We start from the raw sequence: 21790 nt of genomic DNA on the forward strand, positions 1-21790 counted from the left end.
TGTCTACTGTGTGCACTTCGTGATGTGACTGAACTATATTTTTCATGTACAGCAGATGTACTGTCATCTGGATCCAAATCGTCGGCCGCAGACTCACCTTGTTGTGTCGTCGTGCCATCCTTCGGAGTCCCATGCTCAGCAGCAGCCCGTCCATCAGCGGCCCTGGTGCGCTGTCTTGCCTCGACTATCCATTGCTCCAATTCAGTCAGAAAGTTCTCATATTTAGTGAGGTTTGGCTCACTCCAATACTGCTGGTCAGCTTTCTTTTCATCTTCTGACAACAGTCCACTAACTGTGTAGTTTGCTTCAGTAAACTTCTTAAGGAATTTTGAGTAATCACTGAGATGATCCTTTTCTACTAAAAGTGCATTGGAATCATTTTTCATGAGGTTTTTTATTTCCTCTGTTTTGGAGACAAGGCGTGCTAATGAACGTTTCCTGCGCTCCATCTGTTCATTAAGTTTGTTTGCTGTAGCCTTTGCAGTCAACTTGATCTGTCTTTTCATGTCTAGCTCGACATTGCCCTCCCTTTTGGTTTCATCCAAATCAGACATTTTGATTGGCTATTAAAGTTAGATGAGTCTCTTATTATAGCAAGCTCTTGCAAACTTCTGAAATCCAGATAAACAGTCCTTTAATCTCAAAACATGAATGTTTTCCAATAGAAAGTTCCAGGGCTGTCTTTATTTCCAGAGTCAAACTTGAGCTTCTTCTGGGCTAATAATATGACTATCCAGCAGTAACACTCTTCTTAAAACGTCCTGTGTGGCTACTGGCTAGTAGCACATCTTCAAGTTTCTAATGTTTTGACTTGGCCACGTTAGCCTACTTGATTGCGTTGGTTACAATGGCAGCAGAATTATTCTTATTTCGCTATGACAGCAAATTCTGTAGCTATGGCTTATCCATTCATTTAATTCCGTTCTTTGTGTACTTATCCATCATTGTTGAAGTCGTCTGGAGTTCCGGTCGGGTGCACAGCTCAACGTCGTTAGCTATTTCTTTAGCTGGCTAGCTTCCTTTCTCCATAACGTGTTCAGCAGCGCAGCACATCGTCTCACGGCTCCCGATCCTCTTCTCTCGCCCTAGGCGACTGTTTTCTACTTAATGTAGTGGCTAAAGTTCCCTTCTTGAGTTCGGTAAGTATTTCTTAAACATTCATGTTCACTTAACCACTCTATGACGGAAAGAACGAGTCTCTACGCGTGTTTACTTTTGATCGACGGTAGAAAACAGTGTGTTCGCTCTGTCCTTTACTGAATGCTCACAAAACCGAAACCAACCCACACAGCTCCTCCCACCACATGCATGCGCAAGCTCCCCTGGCTACAGCTGCGCGCGCCCCACTCCAAACAATGCAATACATGTACACCGAACACATCCCAACCAAAATGCAAAACCACAGAATCAGAACAGAACTAGTCAATTACTTAATATGAATTTAAATAATACAATATCCAAATCTGAAACCAGACCACAAACACCGAAAATGGCACCAACAAGGCCTTTTAACACATAAATCCTTTCCTCAAACAATCAGCACACACTGAAAATAACACAGACTGTATTATAATAAAATACAAATGATCAAAAGAAATATTGAGTCGACAGAAAGACTGTTTTCATTTTATTTAGTAATTATTACTTCCTGTTCCTGCAGGTGCAGGTGACGCGCATGCGCAGCTCCTCTCCCCTGCTGCCTCTGGACTGACAGAAGAAAAGATGAGAGAAAGTTCAACATTTGAAGCTTCGTGCTGACAGAAAGAAACGAGGCTGCTGTGAGTCCGCTGCTGTTTTATTCTATTAAAGCTGAGCTCAGTGTGACTCGGAGGAAAACTAATTCAGGACTGTATTCGTGACTCGCTCGCTGGCTGGATGAGACGGGACTGAACCGGTGGCTGCGGCCAAGATGGCGGCCGAGCGGCTGAAATAACCGTTGTAGCATTAACCAACAAACTCTGGTCGCTGCGCAGATAAACGTGTGATTTTTGTAAAATATGAGCAGAATTGTAAGACGGCTCAACAAATACAGTCAGACAGCAGCAGCGGAGTGAGCAGCAGCGGCTGTAGCAGCTGTTCTTGGCTTTAGCTCGCTGCCGTTAGCTCATTAGCTCAGCGGGCCGTTACTGCCTGGACCGCGGGGCACGAGGGGAGTCGCTGCGGGCAACGGGGCTCAGTTCAACCGGGCTCAACCACCTCCCAGTGAACACCGGACCGGGACCAGACACAAGCTCTGAGGCCGACAGAGGTCAGTGTGAAGACAGGGGGGACGGTGTGGATCCGATCAGGACTATGACTCCGGGGACGAGAAGAGACGACAGGCGGGGACAGGAGAGACGTGAAGCGGCAGAGGAGAGAGGACGAGTCGGGCATCAGTGGCGGCGAAACGAAAACGGCGCGGAGCCTGAATATTTCCACATTTTTACTCTGTGAGCTGATGATTGATTTTCACCAAAGCAGACGTGGTTGTGCAAAGACAAAGCGAGACTTGGTGAGTTTGATTTCATGTGTGTCCAGTTTGAATGAAGTGTTTTAACAGAGTTAACAAGGTGATGAAGCTCGTCTCGGTTCTGTCAGAGAGAAACTTGAACCCAGAAGCTGGACGGGTGAATTGTTCTGTTTAGTCCAGAAAACAACTCTGTGAGTTTATTTAGTTTAGTTATCTGAGTGAAACGTGAAGAGATGTCCTGAAACGTAGCTTCCATCTTCCACATGAGTTTGTGATGATGTGTGTTTTTATGGAAAGAGTCGATCAGGAGAGTGACAAAGTTGTTCTGGTGTCACAAAGACGACTGCAGCAGCAACATGTCTGTGAAGAAGCTGCTCCAGGACAAAGCTCACGTTGAAGAGCTGAACGGTACCAAACACTTCTTCAGCTGATCCACAACCACAAACATTGTTCAAGGGAGGTGAACTCAGCTGACCAGGGGAAGTTTGTCTGACACTGATCTGAACTCAGTTTGCTGTGTTTGGTTTATGTATCTTACTTATGAGGGAGACAGTCACGGAGAAACTTTGATTAAAGTTCACATGTGATCTCCAGTAAATGACAAGAGGAGGAGCAACACTGACCAGGTGGTTCAGGTTCAGTATGTGAAAACAGGACAGGGACAATAAAACAATAAAAGTGAATGTGTTCAGTCAGTCAGACTTCATTTTGAGTCGACGGAGCAGCAGCAGCAGGAAAAGAAGTCAGAGACAGGGTGAGTTTTATTTCTACATAAATATTGTTCTGTGGTCAAAGTCTCTGATCTGGATCAGTACTTTTGACTGTATGTGGTGTATATGTGATACTTTCCTCTTCTCAGTCTTGGTTGAGACTCTTGAACAGACTCGTTTGCTTCTCATGTTGTGAGCTCACTGTCAGTGTTACTGGTCACCTCTCAGACTGACTGAAGTCCAGAAGACGACAGTGGTTTTGTTTTACTGGATTGAATTTTATATTCAATATTTTGTCCACCACTTCAGGTACAGCTGACAAAATGATTTAATAGTTACACAGTGAATCATTATCAGCAGGTTCAGCCTCATTTAACATCTAACGGTCAAAGGTCTGTTTTATAGACTTGGATCAAACTGCACACGCATTCAAGATATTGTGTTGTATCAGTGTAGATACAATAAATATTGTAGGATCAGTGTTGCTGTTAAATATTAACATAATGTGTTAATATTTAACACTAAGGACTATGAGCCTCTAACGTTTGAGGTTGAAACCATATTGCAAAGCTGTTTTTGTTAGTTTTGCTAATTTCAAGTAAAAGATTTCAAAATAATCAATCATTGTATTTGATAAACACCAATTTAAATGAGATATCACAAAACACGTATGTATTTGAGAAGCTTATGAAAACATGTCATCTATTGCAGGACTATTCAGTGAAGTTACATTTTATTGAGCAAAGAATAACAGAGAAGCTCATAAGTTGATCTCAGCACAAACCTGAGCAGGTGATCCAGGTACATGAGAAATGGAGGAAGCAACCAACAACTTACAGAGAAAGTGTGCAGGCAGTTAGTTGAGTCTCTGCTTTGAGTGGACAGAGCAGGACATCATACTGAGGGACGTCCCTTTAATTAGACAGAGACAAGGCCGATCTTTGTAAATGTCACTTTTGTTTAGCGTCACATTGGGTGATGAGTCTGCAGGCTTCACCATCTCCATTTTACACCCTCCTCCTCTGCATCTTGTTTCACCTGTTTGTCCTCCTTGTCTTCATGTTGTTCTCCTTCCATGTGCTACATATTTACCTCAGTGCTTTCTGAAGTGCAGAAGATGAGTGACTGTGTGGAGGAAGAGGAGGACGGAGCAGAGTCTCCAGTCTCCAGCTGTCTGTCTATGAAGAGTGACCGGTCCAAAGAACCGCCTCTGGTCTTCAGTAAAGAACCTGGACCCTCAGACACACAGTAAGAAGACTGCCATGTTTTTAATCATCAAACTGTCAGTAACAGCAATTTGTGTATTGACATGAAATTAATACAAACATGTTGGTGTTTCCAGAAGTCAGTACCACAGACGGAGAGAAGAGTCTCCAGTCTCCAGCTGTCTGTCTATGAAGAGTGACCGGTCCAAAGAACCGCCTCTGGTCTTCAGGACTGAACCTGGACCCTCAGACACACAGTAAGAAGACTGATACTAACTTCAGTTTATATAATTAAATCATTACCATTATATGACTGTAGTTGCCCAAATAAAGAACAAAATACTTTTTCTGTAAATTACATTTTAAAACTTTGTGATTTGTATTATACGTAGGGACGAGACAATTATGTGTCAACATCAGATATTCTTTTTGAATACACCGGAGTGTTGCATCATGGGATGTGTAGCGGCCCTTGGATTTATTGATCAAGATGCAGAGTTTCAAACAGGTGTCGATTTATTTCTTTCTCTCAACGAGCACCATGCACCATAACCACCGTGAAAACTACAGAATAAAACAGAAGAAATACAAAATGCTTCTTTGTAGTTTCACAAATAATTCACATATAAATCATGTTTACACACGATACAAATCATTTTAACCAACTCATAACAATGAAATATGAATATGTTTTTAAGCTATTATGACAAGTGTATCACATGCTTCTCTTAAATGAAATACAATATATTGTAATTGTTCACAGAAAGAATATATTGCTTTTATCCTGCTGACATGTGCAATTAACTCATAAACAAATGAAGTAATGACATTCTCTCTTTTCTTAAACAAAATACCATCTGATAATAATACACATTCCACATCTTTTCATACCTCATTCCGCTCTCCAAGGGCGCTAATTTAAGAGTTTCTGCCATCAGCTAACATGCTCTCTAGCTCGACACACACCTCACAGTTCGGAGCTCTTAGAAATAACAGGTACGAACAATACAAAAATAATGAGGTAAATCACAATGTGAACTTTTTCCTTACAGGATCAAACAGATGAAAATGATACATAACTAATATGTTTACAAGTTTTTACCGTTCCTCTGACGATGTGGGAGCACAACATTGTGACGAGAGAGTAGCAGGAAGTTTAGCATCGCAAAAAACATCAGAAGAAGAAAACGGTACCCTTCAAAATAAAAGCGGAACAGACCACAAGGTGGCACTGTAGGACTACAATGTCTTGTTAACACACAAAAACAATACTGTGTACGAGAATATTGCAATGCAATTAATCAGACATTTACAGGGTGTAGCCTAAATATTGTTGACTAGTGAGACACTTCAAGTTCATTCATTGTTTGTCTGTTAGAGAAATTTAGGCTTAAAAGTGTTTAGTTTGCTCAGTTAAACCTTCAGGAGTTTGATGGCTGATGCAACGTGTTTTGCTGCGATGGAAGAATTACTGATGAATGAAAACGAGCAGAAGTCATCGCAATGTCTTTACTGCAGATGATCAAATGATCTGTTAAAAAGCCAAGAATTACAACTTTCACTGAATATCAGGATGAGGAGCACGAAGTATTTTACAGATAGATAAATTACACAAATGAGGGATTTATGTTCTGCTTTAATGACAAGTGAGGATTTCTTCTATATCTTTGCAAAGGAAAAGGCTCCATTGATGAGGGCTGGAAGTATCTCATGGAAACTGTCCCAAAATCTTCACTCTGACATTGTTTTTATCTTCATAAAACCTTTTCATCAAACACAGTTGTTGAAAAAAGAGGAGGGTATATTGTACTAAGTGTGGCCATGTACTTTGTTCAGTATGGCTTAAGTTTTTAATAGCTGCTAATGAGGTCATGTTTTGTCGTCCTTTTTGTTTGTGTGATAAAATTTCCCATTAAAATAAGTTTGTTTACTAAAATCAAATGATGCAAACTGCTCCACTGTGACTCAGACAAAAACAAACTGTTAGTGATTGGGAGTTCAGTCCAGATTCAGAGCTTGGAGAAGACATACTTATGTTTACAGTCTGTCTTCTCTTTTGTCAGACTGATCTGTGATTTCTAATCTGAGGGATTTTCCTTTATCTCTTCAGAAAGACAGAGGGAAGTGTTTCTGTGGAGGAGCAGCTGTCCTGCTGTCCAGTGTTAGTCAGTCAGACCAACACTGTACAAAGTAAGACTGTACATCTGTCTGCTGATGTCTTCATGTCTGAAAAAAGGAACTTTTTGATTTAATGAAGATTCTTGCTCTCAATTTAATCCCAGAATATTTTCTTCTCTTTCAGCTGTGTTCTGCAGGAGGCTTTAGATGAACATAAGATCAGTCTGAGGAGGAGATGTGAACGTGTGACTGAAGGAACTGAAACAGGAAGTGATGAAACAGGAAGTGGAACCCTCCTCAACAGGATCTACACTGAGCTCTACATCACAGAGGGACAGAGTGAAGAGGTTAATACCCAACATGAGGTGAGACAGCTAGAGACAGCTTCCAAGATGGAGGCCCTCCATGACGATCCAATCAGGTGCAGCGACATCTTTAAAGCCTCACCTGACCAACAGAGACGCATCAGAGTCGTTCTGACCAACGGCGTCGCTGGAGTTGGAAAAACCTTCTCAGTGCAGAAGTTCACTCTGGACTGGGCAGAGGGCTCCGAAAACCAAGATGTCAGTCTGCTGGTTCTGCTCTCGTTCAGGGAGCTGAACCTGATCAGAGATGAGCAGTACAGTCTTCTCAGGCTGCTCCATGTTTTCCATCCAACATTACAGAAGGTGACAGCAGAGAAGCTCGCTGTCTGTAAACTTCTGTTCATCTTTGACGGCCTGGATGAAAGCAGACTTTCACTGGATTTCAAGAACAGGAAGGTCGTGTCTGATGTCACACAGAAGTCATCAGTCAGCCTGCTGCTGACAAACCTCATCAAGGGGAAGCTGCTTCCCTCGGCTCTCGTCTGGATAACTTCCCGACCTGCAGCAGCCAATCAGATCCCTCCTTCATGTGTTGACAGGGTAACAGAAGTACGAGGCTTCACTGACGCCCAGAAGGAGGAGTACTTCAGGAGGAGGTTCAGTGATGAAGATCTGTCCAGCAGGATCATCTCACACATCAAGACCTCCAGGAGCCTCCACATCATGTGTCTGATCCCAGTCTTCTGCTGGATCACTGCTACAGTTCTGGAGCACATGTTGACTACAGACCAGAGAGGAGAGCTGCCCAAGACCCTGACTGACATGTACTCACACTTCCTGCTGGTTCAGACAAAGAGGAAGAAGCAGAAGTACAATGTGGGACGTGAGACGAGTCCACAGGAGCTGACGGAGGCTGACAGGGAAGTTCTTCTGAAGCTGGGGAGGCTGGCGTTTGAACATCTGGAGACAGGAAACATCATGTTCTACCGAAAAGACCTGGAGCGGTGTGGTCTTAATGTCACAGAGGCCTCGGTGTACTCAGGAGTTTGTACAGAGATCTTCAGAAGAGAGAGTGTGATCTTCCAGAAAACAGTCTACTGCTTTGTTCATCTGAGCGTTCAGGAGTTTCTGGCTGCAGTCTACATGTTCCACTGTCACACCAACAGGAACACAGAGGTACTGGAGGCTTTTCTAAAAGACTCAAAACTAAAGTCTGTTTTTGAGAAGATTTCAAAGTTTTTTGGTAGAGGCGTTGATCGCGTGGAGACCCGTTACCCATCCCTGGATGACTTCTTGAGGAGCGTCATGGAGAAATCCCTTGAAAGTAAAAATGGCCACCTGGACCTGTTTGTTCGCTTCCTTCATGGCCTCTCTCTGAAGTCCAACCAGAGACTCTTAGGAGGTCTGCTGGGTCGGACAGACAACAGTCCAGAAATCATCCAGAGAGCCATCGACAACCTGAAGGAGATGAACAGAGATGATGTCTCTCCTGACAGAAGCATCAACATCTTCCACTGTCTGATGGAGATGAACGACCACTCAGTTCATCAGGAGATCCAAGAGTTCCTGAAGTCAGAGAACAGATCAGAGAAGAAACTCTCTGTGATCCACTGCTCAGCTCTGGCCTACATGCTGCAGATGTCAGAGGAGGTTCTGGATGAGTTGGACCTGAGGAAGTACAACACATCAGAGGAGGGACGACTGAGACTGATTCCAGCTGTGAGGAACTGCAGGACGGCTCTGTGAGTCCAGATGTGATTATCAACATTATAAATCAGTGTAGATTAGCAGTTTAATTCTTCAGATATACAAACTATAAAATAATTTACTTTGAAAAAGCGCTTACATTTTTAAATACAATTGTGACTATTTGAAAAAAGTGTTTCACTTACCATGAGTGCAACAATGTAGATGTTTCAGTTGGATGTGTTTATAGCTGTCAGGTTGTTGAACTCAGTTATTTCATTTATTTCTAATGATCATTAAATGTGACAGTTTTTCTTCTATGAATCTTTCTTTGGGTGATAGAAGAAACCCTGGTGAAACTAATGAAAGAGGTTTTTTAACCACTATACTGAAGAGTTTAAAATAAGATCTGTATCATTTTTCATGTGATGTTTCTAAAGTCCTTTCTAAGGTTATGTTAATTTTGGCACTCTCACCCTCATGCTAACACTGTGTTGGGCATAAACTAATCCAAATTTTTGGCAAAAGACACAGGATCAGATCGCACTGACAGACTGTGGACATCATGGAAACCCAAATGTAACTACATTTTCTCTTCCTTCGTCTCCAAGATTAGAATAAAACAAAGATTTAAAGTCTGCAGGTTTTAGAGAGTGATGAGAATAACTGTTTCATGTCAAACACAGATCAGATGAAGGTTTGCTGACCCACTGATGTAAATAGCAAATGTCAATCAGAACAGAACGTTTCAAACTGTTTTGACATCAAATGCATGAAGTAAATATAAAGTGTCCTCTTTCATAATAACATTTTTTGTAATATCTGTGTCATGACAGACTTTCTGACTGTGGATTCTCAGAGACTCACTGTGAAGTTGTGGCCTCAGCTCTGAAGTCCAACCCCTCCCATCTGAGAGTGCTGAACCTGAGTAACAACAGCCTGAAGGATTCAGGAGTGAAGCTCCTGTCTGTTGGACTGGAGAGTCAAAACTGTGCTCTAGAGAGTCTGAAGTCAGTTCATTGTCTTGTTTTTCCATATATTCAATTCAAGCCCTTCACTGAGACTTAAACAGTTTAGTTAATTAACTCTGAAGATTTGCAGCAGCATAAATCTGAAAAAATGTCAGTTCTTTGAGACATTTTCTGTGTATCCAAGTGGCTCCATCCTGTGGTGTTCAGAGGAGGCTGCACTGAAGGACTGTATTCAGTGTTTTTATTTATTATTTTTTTTCATTCACTTTATTTCTAACTTGTAAGTGTTAGCATCCAGCTGATGCCAGTCCCATTCATTTTAGAAACAGGATCATTAATTTAGAATGGACAGTTTCACTTGAACTACTCGAGTACTTCCAGAGGTGTTGGTATACTAAAAGTTTATGGACAGCCTGCAGCCAATCAGGATCCAGTTTTCACCCAGACCATGGTATAAAAATATATTGTTAAAAAATGATGTTGTGATTTGTAGTGACTGTCCAATTCAGTCACTTGGTAGGTGAGAGGCGGATTCTTGACGCGTTTCCATCGAACAGAAATGAGAGTTTGTAATAGGTTTCTTTGTTGTCGTTTATTGAAAGTTGCACATTAATACTGGTACTTACATTTTAGGACTTTGAGGTATATGGTGCCATTTCTAGTCTTATGGCTTAACGGTAGAAATCTTGTGCTTCCCTTCACCTGCCCATCTGCAATCAGTGACACAAACCAAACTACCCCCAGTGGTCAAAACAAACACACACACACAAATGGCTCCGACATGATCAGTTCATAAATATCCATGAATCAACATACTGACCACTTTCTTCATGAGTCGTTCCTGATAAACCAGCTGCTTAGAGGACAAACACTAGTGATGATTCATTCGTACTAATTACTTAATGCTAAGTTACTTTCTGAGTTCCCCAACAAGTGAAGTGAAACATCAGACTGACATCAGTCACTGTCTGTTCAGTGTTGAGGAGTTTTGAGTGTGTAGGGAGGGTCGAGCTCGTTCTCATGAATATATTTAAATACTCATAAAAACACACAAAATCCACAAAACAAAGGACATTTCTTTCAGGTTTCTTTTTTAAGTTTAGTCAAAGTAATTGTCGTTGATCAAGTGCTACAACTTTTAACAAATGACCTAAATTACCAACTTTACTTTTAAGGGCTGTTTTATTTTTTTTATACAGACTTGAGTGAATGTGGACCTCTCCTTTAATTACACAGGCTATACAGCCCTACATGTCTTATTTAACCCTCCCGTTGCCTTTATATCGCGGCCACATCCCTTGTCTTTTGGGGGTGTGGGTCGTAATGCCCCGCCCAGGGTTGCGCATGCCTGATGGCTGGCTTTACAATGTGCTACACACCCTGTGGGAGAGGGGCGGGGCTTTCTGACCCGGTCCCCCATCCCGTACATGCGCACATACAGACCGGGGTCAGATTGACCCACGGAGGCAACCGGGGGTGTGGGGGATGTTACACCTTCCTTTTCGTCTGTTGTTACCGCCTTTTGTTTTTGGAAGGAGGAGAGTGGGGAGAAGTGAGGAAAGGAGAGGAGAGGGGAAGGGCGGGAGCACGTCACAGGGTCAGACTGACCCACAGAGGCAACAGAAGGGTTAATGATGATCCTCTAGTTCGATTAAAACAGCATTAAAATATCATGTGATCTGCTACTTCAGTGCAGGCTAACAACAAATATTAATGAGACCATAATAAACATTTGCACACCAGCTTTTTTTAATATCCAAGAGTTCAAATCATAAACTCTACCACTGACTTCCTCAGTAATGAACTGGACACATTTAGGCACCTTGAGTAACCATATACTTGTTTTGTCACTTTGTGTATTTGACAGTGTTGAACCTGCATCCTGTTGGGTTCAGGTGTTTGGAGTTTCCATTTTCTAAACTTCTACATTCTGAACCTTCTTCAGCTGAACAGATTATTAAACACTGAATGATTTCAAGCAGGAACATTGTCTCCTACACTTACATCATTTATTCTTTGTTCAGATTGTGGGACTGCAGTTTGTCAGAGATCAGCTGTGCTTCTCTGGCCTCAGCTCTGAAGTCCAACCCCTCCCATCTGACAGAGCTGCGGCTGAGCCACAACAAGCTGCAGGATTCAGGAGTGAAGCTGCTGTGTGATTTTCTACAGAGTCCAAACTGTAGACTGGAGACTCTGAGGTCAGTTCAGTCCGGGGTTGCCTGTTATCAACATCCGGGGTCTGTAGGTTGACCTAGCCGTTTAGCCTAGCCGCAGCCGTTTGTTGTTCTTTGGCCAGCTGTTCCTCTCTCTGCCTCCGCATCCTCCTTTCAACGAGCTCCTCATCCGTGTACTCTGGCTCAAAACGGTAAGGACATCCATCATAAACAAAGTCATCGTCCACCACCTCAGAATCGGAAAAATATTCAGCCATGTTGCAAAAAACTAGCAGTAGCAAACTACAGGTAAACAAGCTGGCTGTCGCGGGTGCGCGCGGCTTTCAGAGGTGACATCATCCAGTTCAGAGGTTAGTAGGTCAACCTACAGACCCCGGATGTTGATAACAGGCGACCCCGGACTCAGAGGGGAATAGCACTAGCGTATCATAACAAAATATTGGTGAAATGAACGAGTTTCGCGGCAGATAATGTGTTATATAGAGGAAGCTGAAGTAGAAATATTTTGATTTCTGTTGATGTCAATGTGTTTTCACAAATAATGTCTGATCATTGATATTGATCCTACAGAACACACACAGATCAAAGCATATTTTCAAAAGAAGATGTTTAAAAGAAAATTCAGTTTTTCTCCTCTAATAACAGACCTGACTGAGATCAGCAGCATGTTATTAATCTGTGTTGACATGAACAGCTGTATGAATGTTGTGCTGACATGTGGATGATGTCTGTAGAAGGCTGATGATGATCCACAATAACACAATGACAAAGTTACTCTACTCATTTTAGAGAAAAGCTCATTGATGAGGACACAGTAATGTTGAGCTACACATTTAAAACCTGAACACATCTGATTGGATTGTGAATTAATTTTTATCTACATAATTTATTGTTTATTCAGATTGAGGAACTGCAGTTTGTCAAAGATCAGCTGTGCTTCTCTGGCCTCAGCTCTGAAGTCCAACCCCTCCCATCTGAGAGAGCTGAACCTGAGCGACAACAACCTGAAGTATTCAGACATGAAGCCGCTGTGTGATCTGAAGGAGAGTCCAGACTGTAGACTGGAGATTCTAAGGTCAGTAGAGGGTTGGAGTCATTTCATGCTGGTTTCAGCAGTATTGTACTGAACACAGTATCAAAGTAAAGATCCAGTATTTCCTGCTTTCCTCAGTGAAGCTGTGAGAGGAGAACGGTGACAGGCTTCATGATTGGACAGAAAGACAGAGAGAGAGCAGTCAGCCAATCAGACGAGCCAGAAGCTTGTTGCGATCGTGTGTTTGAGTTGATGTGAAGACGACTGTTGTTGTTGTGTTCATGTCTACAGGAAGTAAAGCTGGATCACAGCTGACAGCATCACAGGATGTATAGAGACAGTGTCCTCATTCATCAAACTGTCGGAGCATCAAATCTGATCTCAAAGTGTTTGTTCTCTCATTTCAACACTGAACAACTGATCAGTTCATCTTTGTCACAGCTCTCAGATCAGTCTGACTGAAGCCTGCAGATCACTGGCTCTTATTTCAGAGAACCATCATTACACTTAGTAACCATGTGGTCTGTATACGGACCAGAACCTCTGCTGAAGTCCACAAACCACAGCTGATGTTTTACTGTTCAGTGTAGGACCTTTAACGTTATATTTATATCTGCCCATGTGTCATTTGATTTGTCCAGATATTTTTATAACAGACTCCATATTTACATATTTGTCATGTGATGTTTCCAAAGTAGATGAAATATTTAAATGTGAGTGAGACTCTGGTTTTTAACAGCAGTAAATCATCATTAAAGTGAGCTGTGAGTATCTCTCTGTTCCTGCAGTAATGATGCGTTCAGGGACTGTCAGCAGTTTATTTCCACTGTGTCCTTCAGTGAAAGCTGCAGAGTAAACAGACTTGATGTCCAAAGTGTCTGCAGGTCTGTGAGCTTCACTCCAACACGTTAACATGAGAGCTGAAAGGAAGCTGGCTACGCTACACAGCCGCTCCACTTGTGGTCTGAACAGGACTGAAGTCCTGCTGGTCTTTATATCACTGACTGACAGCTGATGGAGGGAGTCTCTGCAAACACTCATTTATCACTTTACTGTCTCTCTGCTTCTCTCATCAGATGGGAGTCTTCTTTGTGGTGAGAAAGGTGGAGGTGATCTCTGTCAGAGTGATGAGAAAGGTGGAGGTGTTGAGAGGATCAGCTGTGTCCTGATGATCCAGAGAGGTTGAAGCAGCACCATCAGCTGGTGGGTGGAGAGGCTCTGACTGGGCCGTGTTACTGGGAGGTGGAGTGGAGAGGAGAGCTTCATCCAGCAGTGACTGACGGACCAATCACAACAAGTGGAGATGACTGTCAGTGCTGCAGTGTGAACTGCTCTGAGATCAGCTCCACTGTCACACACAATGTCCAGTCCAGCATCGTCCCTGTGTTCCTCTGGATGTGACAGAGTATCATCAGTGTATCTGGACTGCTCTGCTGCTGCTCTGTCCTTCTACACAGTCTCTGCAGACACACTGACGCTCCTCCACTCCTTCTGCTCCACACTCAGACACCTCCTCCACCTGGAACCTGGATCTTTATTCTTTTATTCACTCACATCTTCTCAACACAAAGAGCCTCAACAGATTAATCTATCCAGGCGTGTTTATCACCACATAATCGTACATTGACACTTTTAATTGGATATTTCCTTGGTGCAGTTAATCTCCACATATTCCTGAATAACAGTGGAGATTAATGCAGTACTCTGTGTGTACTGCCACTGAATAAGACATCAGTGATGTTATAGATGTTAACTGACATTCATTTTAATCTAAAATCAACATTTTAACAGATGAGTTTATGATGTAATATATGATGTAATAAATGATGGCATTGTTTTGTTGCTGTAACTGATGACCATGACAGGAAGAACATGTTGATTTCACCGATGTTATTTAGTATTTTTATAGTTTTGTAACACAGTCTTCTCATATGATGGAAATGTTGTAAAACAAACAAACAATGCACAAATATTAAACACCAGAGTCACATATTTTGGTGGTAATGTCTTTTATTAATGCTGTAAATTCTGTCTCAGCTCTGCTTTGAATTGAATTGAAAAGCATTGTTTCCATGTAGACAAAGTGAGCATTTAAAAAACTTGATTTCCTCACAGCAGAAACACACTTCAAATGTGTCCAACAACACAGAACAAGGTTGTGATGCACAGTTACAGTTTCAGTCCCACTGGGACCATCAACAATAAAACATAGTATAGTGACCTCAAACAAAGAAGCGAAGTCACTGAGAGGCTAAGTGAGGGAGCATTGCCTGCTGACTCGCAACACAAACGACAAAGCCATTCCGTAATTTTCGAGTCTGCCCGTATTTATTTCCAACGCCAACAAACATACAAGCAAGGCAAGGTGTTCAAACTACTCAGTTTTCAGTAGGATTAAGCGGTCAACAAAAAATATGCTCTCCCTACTCACCCCCTCTCCATGCAGCCGCCGCGGTGAACAGGTGAATATATGCTCATTCATTCACTCAATCAATCGCTGCTCCTTAAGCACACCCCCCGTGACATAGGTGAAATGTGTCAAACAGCTGATGCCAACACAAACCTAAACATCAACATCTCAGCTTGTTGCACCTACAACCCAGCCCCTAATTATTATCACTGTAATAATTACATTATAACAAATAAACAAGAAACATGAAAGCACGAAATCCACGCTTGTCCTTGTTTATAGTCCATCAGTATAGTTCATTAATGTGCTCTTCTACCTGGAACACAATTCAAGTCTAGTCGAGTCCAACAGTTTACAGCTTCATGGAGTAATCTTGACCATGTCACACTGTCAGTCAGTAAAGTCAGTCTAACTGTCCCAGCACAATTGTCCTCTCAGAACTGAGGGGTCAGGCTTCTGCTTCCTGCAGAAGATAGATTTTAGTTATGGGTCTTTCCAAGGTGCTGGTCTTGGTTTTGATCAGCAACCGTCGCACGAATCCTCTTCTGTCTGGGAACGTTTGGATGACTCTTCCCATGACCCATGAGTTCCGCGGTGCTGTCTCATCCACAATAAGCATGATGTCCCCAACCACAAAGTTGCGCTTGATACCAGTCCACTTCTGACGTTCCTGCAACTGTGGTAAATATTCCTTGGTCCATCGCTTCCAGAATAAATTGGACATATACTGGACTTGCTTCCAGCGTCGATGAGCGTAGATGTCATTTCTTTGAAATTCCCCTGGTGGTAGGGAAGGGGAGGTTTTCAACAGCAAGAGATGATTAGGTGTTAAAGCTTCCAGATCATTCGGGTCAGTTGAGGCCTTGGTGATTGGACGACCATTAATGATGGCTTCTACCTCACAGAGGACAGTGTGCAGTCCCTCCTCATCAAGATAATGCACTTTAAGGATGGCATTCAAGACCTTCCGCACAGATCTGATCAACCTTTCCCAGGCACCACCATGGTGGGATCCAGCTGGAGGGTTGAAAATCCACTTTATCTCTTTCTGAAGAAGAACGTCATTTATCTGGCCTTGATTCCAACCTTTAATGGCCTCTCTCAACTCACGTTCTCCTCCAATGAAGTTTGTTCCATTAGACCGTATTTCCCGGACTTGGCCACGCCTTGCTATGAATCGTCGTAGTGCGTTGATAAAAGAATCTGTATCCAGAGAAGAAGCCACTTCGATATGGATAGCTCGCATTGCCAAACAGGTGAATATGACTCCATATCTTTTTACTACGCTCCTCCGGCTCTTGACCTCAAAGGGTCCAAAGTAGTCCACGCTGACTCTGGTGAATGGAGCTTTGTCTGGGCGCAGACCCTGTCAACTGGGAGATCCGCCATCAGCTGGCACCCTGGAGCAGCTTGCAGCCTACGGCAGACAACACACTTTGACAAAATCCTCCTTATGGCTGTGCCAACCCCTGGAATCCAGTACCTTTGACGCAATTTGGACAACATGTAGTTGCGTCCTCCATGACCAACTTGTTGATGTACGTGCCTTAGGAGAATATCTGAGATGTGAAGCTCTTTGGCCAGGATAGCAGGGTGTTTTGCATCTTCAGGTAGAGCTGCCCTACCTAATCGTCCACCAACCCTCAGAATACCATCCTCCAACACAGGAGAAAGCTTGAAGATGTGACTATTTTTTTTCACACTTATGCCATTCTGTAGACTAGAAGGTTCATCAGGAAACCTCTTCTTCTGACAAAATCTGATGATTTCCTTCTCAGCATCCAGCAATTCATCTACTGTGAGCAAACCTCTCAATGCCAGGTCTTTGACCACTCCATTCTCCTGCTCTGAGGAAGATCTTTGTTGTTCAGAGTCAGACTAGGTGGAGGCTGTGTCAGAAACATCAACATCTCAGCTTGTTGCACAGCTTGTTGCACCTACAACTGTTTCCTGACACATGGCTGCATCTGTTGGTGTGTTACCACCAGAAAGTGTCAGTCAGCACACATGTATTTCCTTCCTCATGCGGCCCACTTGTAGAAACATCGGCCCATTGCACTACGAGTGGTCACAAACACCACAGGGTGCCTTTAAGGATGAATGAACTTTCAGATCAACATGGACATGTATTTATAGTTTCAACATGAATCATTTGATTGATTTCATATCAGAGACTTGACCATGTCAACATTTACTGAACTGACTGAACGTCTGACCTCTGCTCTGACCTGGCAACCCAGGTATCTACAGTGACCTGCAGCCTGCTTGTTTTTATTTTTAATTTTTATATATATTTATTCAACAAGGCAAATGTAGACATAAAAAGACACTTTCAACCATCATGTCACAAACTCAGTTTCTGTTTGAGCAAGAGAGACAGAGAAAAGGTTCAGAGTGTATGAAATGAAATACAACTCGTTCAGAGACGAGTAAAAAGGACGCAGATGAATAAAACACATAAACAAATGTAAAATAATCATAATAAATAGACAAGATAGAGAATAAAGGAAGCAGGCTCATCTCAAATGAATGTGTACAGAGTGAATAAAGAGAAACTTTGACAGCTGTTTTATCTTCATAATCGACAGATTTACTTTGCACTTTTAACTCATTCTTCATGTTTATCAGACAGGGTTTAGTTTTGAAGTATCTGCATTTATGTTTCAAGAATTGACTTAATAACAGTAAAATATCGATAACAAAATCCAAATCCCGACTTTGGTCAGAAAGTCCAGACTTGACAGTTTCCTGTGTCAGTGGTGATGGTTCGGTCCTCTTGGACTGTAGCCAGCCCTGCATGTCGGTCCAGAACAGTTGGACTGATTCACAGTGAAACAACATGTGATCCAAACTTTCAAACCACAGTTATTCACATCAAAGTTAAACCTCAGTCTCAAGAATCGGTTTGTTTGATGAATCTCAGTGAAGATGTTGAAGTTCAGCTCCTTCAGCTGAGGAGGGAGAGGGATTGAAATGTTTCTCCTCCGTCTGATCTGCACCTCATCACCGGAGCTACTTGTTGTTGACAGGCTCATCATGTTTGTCTCATCCAAACCTGGCAACAATGACCGTGACGGTGACGTACGTACGTAACGTGGCCCGTGGCCGGTGGGCGGGGCCAGAGCGTCAACGTCTGTCCGAGTTGGACGGCGAAGATGCGTCGAAGGATCAAAGCGTCAGGCGGCGAGAAAAGGAGGAGGAAGAGGCTGAGGAAGCACCAGAACCAGAACCAGGTGATGTGAAGTGATGCAGTGCTCACCAGCTGATGGACGTTTAGCGACAAAGCGTCTGTTTTTAGTTCAACATGTAGAAAAAGCCGTCAGCGGCTGCGGGTGCTGCTAGCTAGCTAGCTAGCTGTAGCCTGCGTCAGGCTCTGGCGCCACCGGCGGTCGCCTCAGTTCTGGAGAAGAGAGAAACTTGAACCCAGAAGCTGGACGGTTGGATTTCTCTCTTTATTTAAAATAGATAAAACATATATGTGAATGTTTCTCTTCTCCGCATATTTTTGAGTTTATTTAGTTTAGTTATCTGAGTGAAACGTGAAGAGATGTCCTGAAACGTAGCTTCCATCTTCCACATGAGTTTGTGATGATGTGTGTTTTTATGGAAAGAGTCGATCAGGAAAGTGACAAAGTTGTTCTGGTGTCACAAAGACGACTGCAGCAGCAACATGTCTGTGAAGAAGCTGCTCCAGGACAAAGCTCACGTTGAAGAGCTGAACGGTACCAAACACTTCTTCAGCTGATCTACAACCACAAACATTGTTCAAGGGAGGTGAACTCAGCTGACCAGGGGAAGTTTGTCTGACACTGATCTGAACTCAGTTTGCTGTGTTTGGTTTATCTATGTTAGTCTGAGCTGTTCAAGCAGAGGGAGGTCATCATGGAGACACCTCAACAGATAAAGTACATGTGACTTCAGGTAAATGACAAGAGGAGGAGCAACACCTGAGAACAGGGAGGAGACATGAAAGTGAAAGTGTTCAGACTTCATTTTGAGTCGACGGAGCAGCAGCAGCAGGAAAAGAAGTCAGAGACAGGGTGAGTTTTATTTCTACATAAATATTGTTCTGTGGTCAAAGTCTCTGATCTGGATCAGTACTTTTGACTGTATGTGGTGTATATGTGATACTTTCCTCTTCTCAGTCTTGGTTGAGACTCTTGAACAGACTCGTTTGCTTCTCATGTTGTGAGCTCACTGTCAGTGTTACTGGTCACCTCTCAGACTGACTGAAGTCCAGAAGACGACAGTGGTTTTGTTTTACTGGATTGAATTTTATATTCAATATTTTGTCCACCACTTCAGGTACAGCTGACAAAATGATTTAATAGTTACACAGTAAATCGTTATCAGTAGGTTCAGCCTTAATTAGACTAAATGTTCGCCCAAAGGATCAGGATTGCTGTTTAATATCAACATAATGTTAATATTTGGAGAGAAGGTCATAAGTTGATCTCACCACAAACCTGAGCAGGTGATCCAGGTACATGAAAAATGGAGGAAGCAACCAACAACTTACAGAGAAAGTGTGCAGGCAGTTAGTTGAGTCTCTGCTTTGAGTGGACAGAGCAGGACATCATACTGAGGGACGTCCCTTTAATTAGACAGAGACGAGGCCGATCTTTGTAAATGTCACTTTTGTTTAGCGTCACATTGGGTGATGAGTCTGCAGGCTTCACCATCTCCATTTTACACCCTCCTCCTCTGCATCTTGTTTCACCTGTTTGTCCTCCTTGTCTTCATGTCGTTCTCCTTCCATGTGCTACATATTTACCTCAGTGCTTTCTGAAGTGCAGAAGATGAGTGATTGTGTGGAGGAAGAGGAGGACGGAGCAGAGTCTCCAGTCTCCAGCTGTCTGTCTATGAAGAGTGACTGGTCCAAAGAAACACCTCTGGTCTTCAGTAATGAACCTGGACCCTCAGACAAACAGTAAGAAGACTGCCATGTTTTTAATCATCAAACTGTCAGTAACAGCAATTTGTGTATTGACATGAAATAAATACAAACATGTTGGTGTTTCCAGAAGTCAGTACCACAGACGGAGAGAAGAGTCTCCAGTCTCCAGCTGTCTGTCTATGAAGAGTGACCGGTCCAAAGAAACACCTCTAGTCTTCAGTAATGAACCTGGACCCTCAGACACACAGTAAGAGAACTGATACTAACTTCAGTTTATACAATTAAGTCATTACCATTATATGACTGTAGTTTCCCAAATATAGGACAAAATGCTTTTTCTGTAAATCACATTTTAAAACTTTGTGATTTGTATTATACGTAGGGACGAGACAATTATGTGTCAACATCAGATATTCTTTTTGAATACACCGGAGTGTTGCATCATGGGGTGTAGCCTAAATATTGTTGGCTAGTGAGATACTTAAGGTTCATTCATTGTTTGTCTGTTACAGAAATTTAGTCTTAAAAGTGTTTAGTTTGCTCAGTTAAACCTTCAGGAGTTTGATGGCTGATGCAACGTGTTTTGCTGCGATGGAAGAATTACTGATGAATGAAAACGAGCAGAAGTCGTCCCAATGTCTTTACTGCAGATGATCAAATGATCTGTTAAAAAGCCAAGAATTACAACTTTCACTGAATGTCAGGATGAGGAGCATGAAGTATTTTACAGATAGATAAATTACACAAATGAGGGATTTATGTTCTGCTTTAATGACAAGTGAGGATTTCTTCTATATCTTTGCAAAGGAAAAGGCTCCATTGATGAGGGCTGGAAGTGTCTCATGGAAACTGTCCCAAAATCTTCACTCTGACATTGTTTTTATCTTCATCAAATCTTTTTATCAAACACAGTTGTTGAAAAAAGAGGAGGGTATATTGTACTAAGCGTGGCCGTGTACTTTGTCCAGTATGGTTTAAGTTTTTAATAGCTGCTAATGAGGTCATGTTTTGTGGTCCTTTTTGTTTGTGTAATAAAATTTCCCATTAAAATAAGTTTGTTTACTAAAATCAAATGATGCAATTTGCTCCACTGTGACTCAGACAAAAACAAACTGTGAGTGATTGGGAGTTCAGTCCAGATTCAGAGCTTGGAGAAGACATACTTATGTTTACAGTCTGTCTTCTCTTTTGTCAGACTGATCTGTGATTTCTAATCTGAGGGATTTTCCTTTATCTCTTCAGAAAGACAGAGGGAAGTGTTTCTGTGGAGGAGCAGCTGTCCTGCTGTCCAGTGTTAGTCAGTCAGACCAACACTGTACAAAGTAAGACTGTACATCTGTCTGCTGATGTCTTCATGTCTGAAAAAAGGAACTTTTTGAGTTAATCAAGATTCTTGCTCTCAATTTAATCCCAGAATATTTTCTTCTCCTTCAGCTGATAGTGTTCTGCAGGAGGCTTTAGATGAACATAAGATCAGTCTGAGGAGGAGATGTGAACGTGTGACTGAAGGAAGTGATGAAACAGGAAGTGATGAAACAGGAAGTGGAACCCTCCTCAACAGGATCTACACTGAGCTCTACATTACAGAGGGACAGAGTGAAGAGGTTAATACCCAACATGAGGTGAGACAGCTAGAGACAGCTTCCAAGATGGAGACCCTCCATGACGATTCAATCAAGTGCAGCGACATCTTTAAAGCCTCACCTGACCAACAGAGACGCATCAGAGTCGTTCTGACCAACGGCGTCGCTGGAGTTGGAAAAACCTTCTCAGTGCAGAAGTTCACTCTGGACTGGGCAGAGGGCTCCGAAAACCAAGATGTCAGTCTGCTG

General features: G+C 42.5%; 1 protein-coding gene across 1 annotated transcript in view; it reads left to right on the top strand.

The window, feature by feature from the left end:
- The first annotated feature begins 3114 nt into the window (after positions 1-3114).
- Positions 3115-21790, top strand: part of LOC141014358 (uncharacterized) — a 33260-nt gene continuing 14584 nt past the window's right edge. Inside the window, exons 1-5 of the mRNA XM_073488096.1 lie at positions 3115-3203; positions 4257-4407; positions 4502-4621; positions 6475-6570; positions 6667-7819. Of these exons, the coding sequence (XP_073344197.1) occupies positions 4277-4407; positions 4502-4621; positions 6475-6570; positions 6667-7819 (1500 nt within the window). The 5' untranslated portion in view covers positions 3115-3203; positions 4257-4276. The remainder of the gene's footprint in view (positions 3204-4256; positions 4408-4501; positions 4622-6474; positions 6571-6666; positions 7820-21790) is intronic.

Source organism: Pagrus major, chromosome 19 (assembly GCF_040436345.1).
Source record: "Pagrus major chromosome 19, Pma_NU_1.0".
NCBI lineage: Eukaryota > Metazoa > Chordata > Actinopteri > Spariformes > Sparidae > Pagrus > Pagrus major.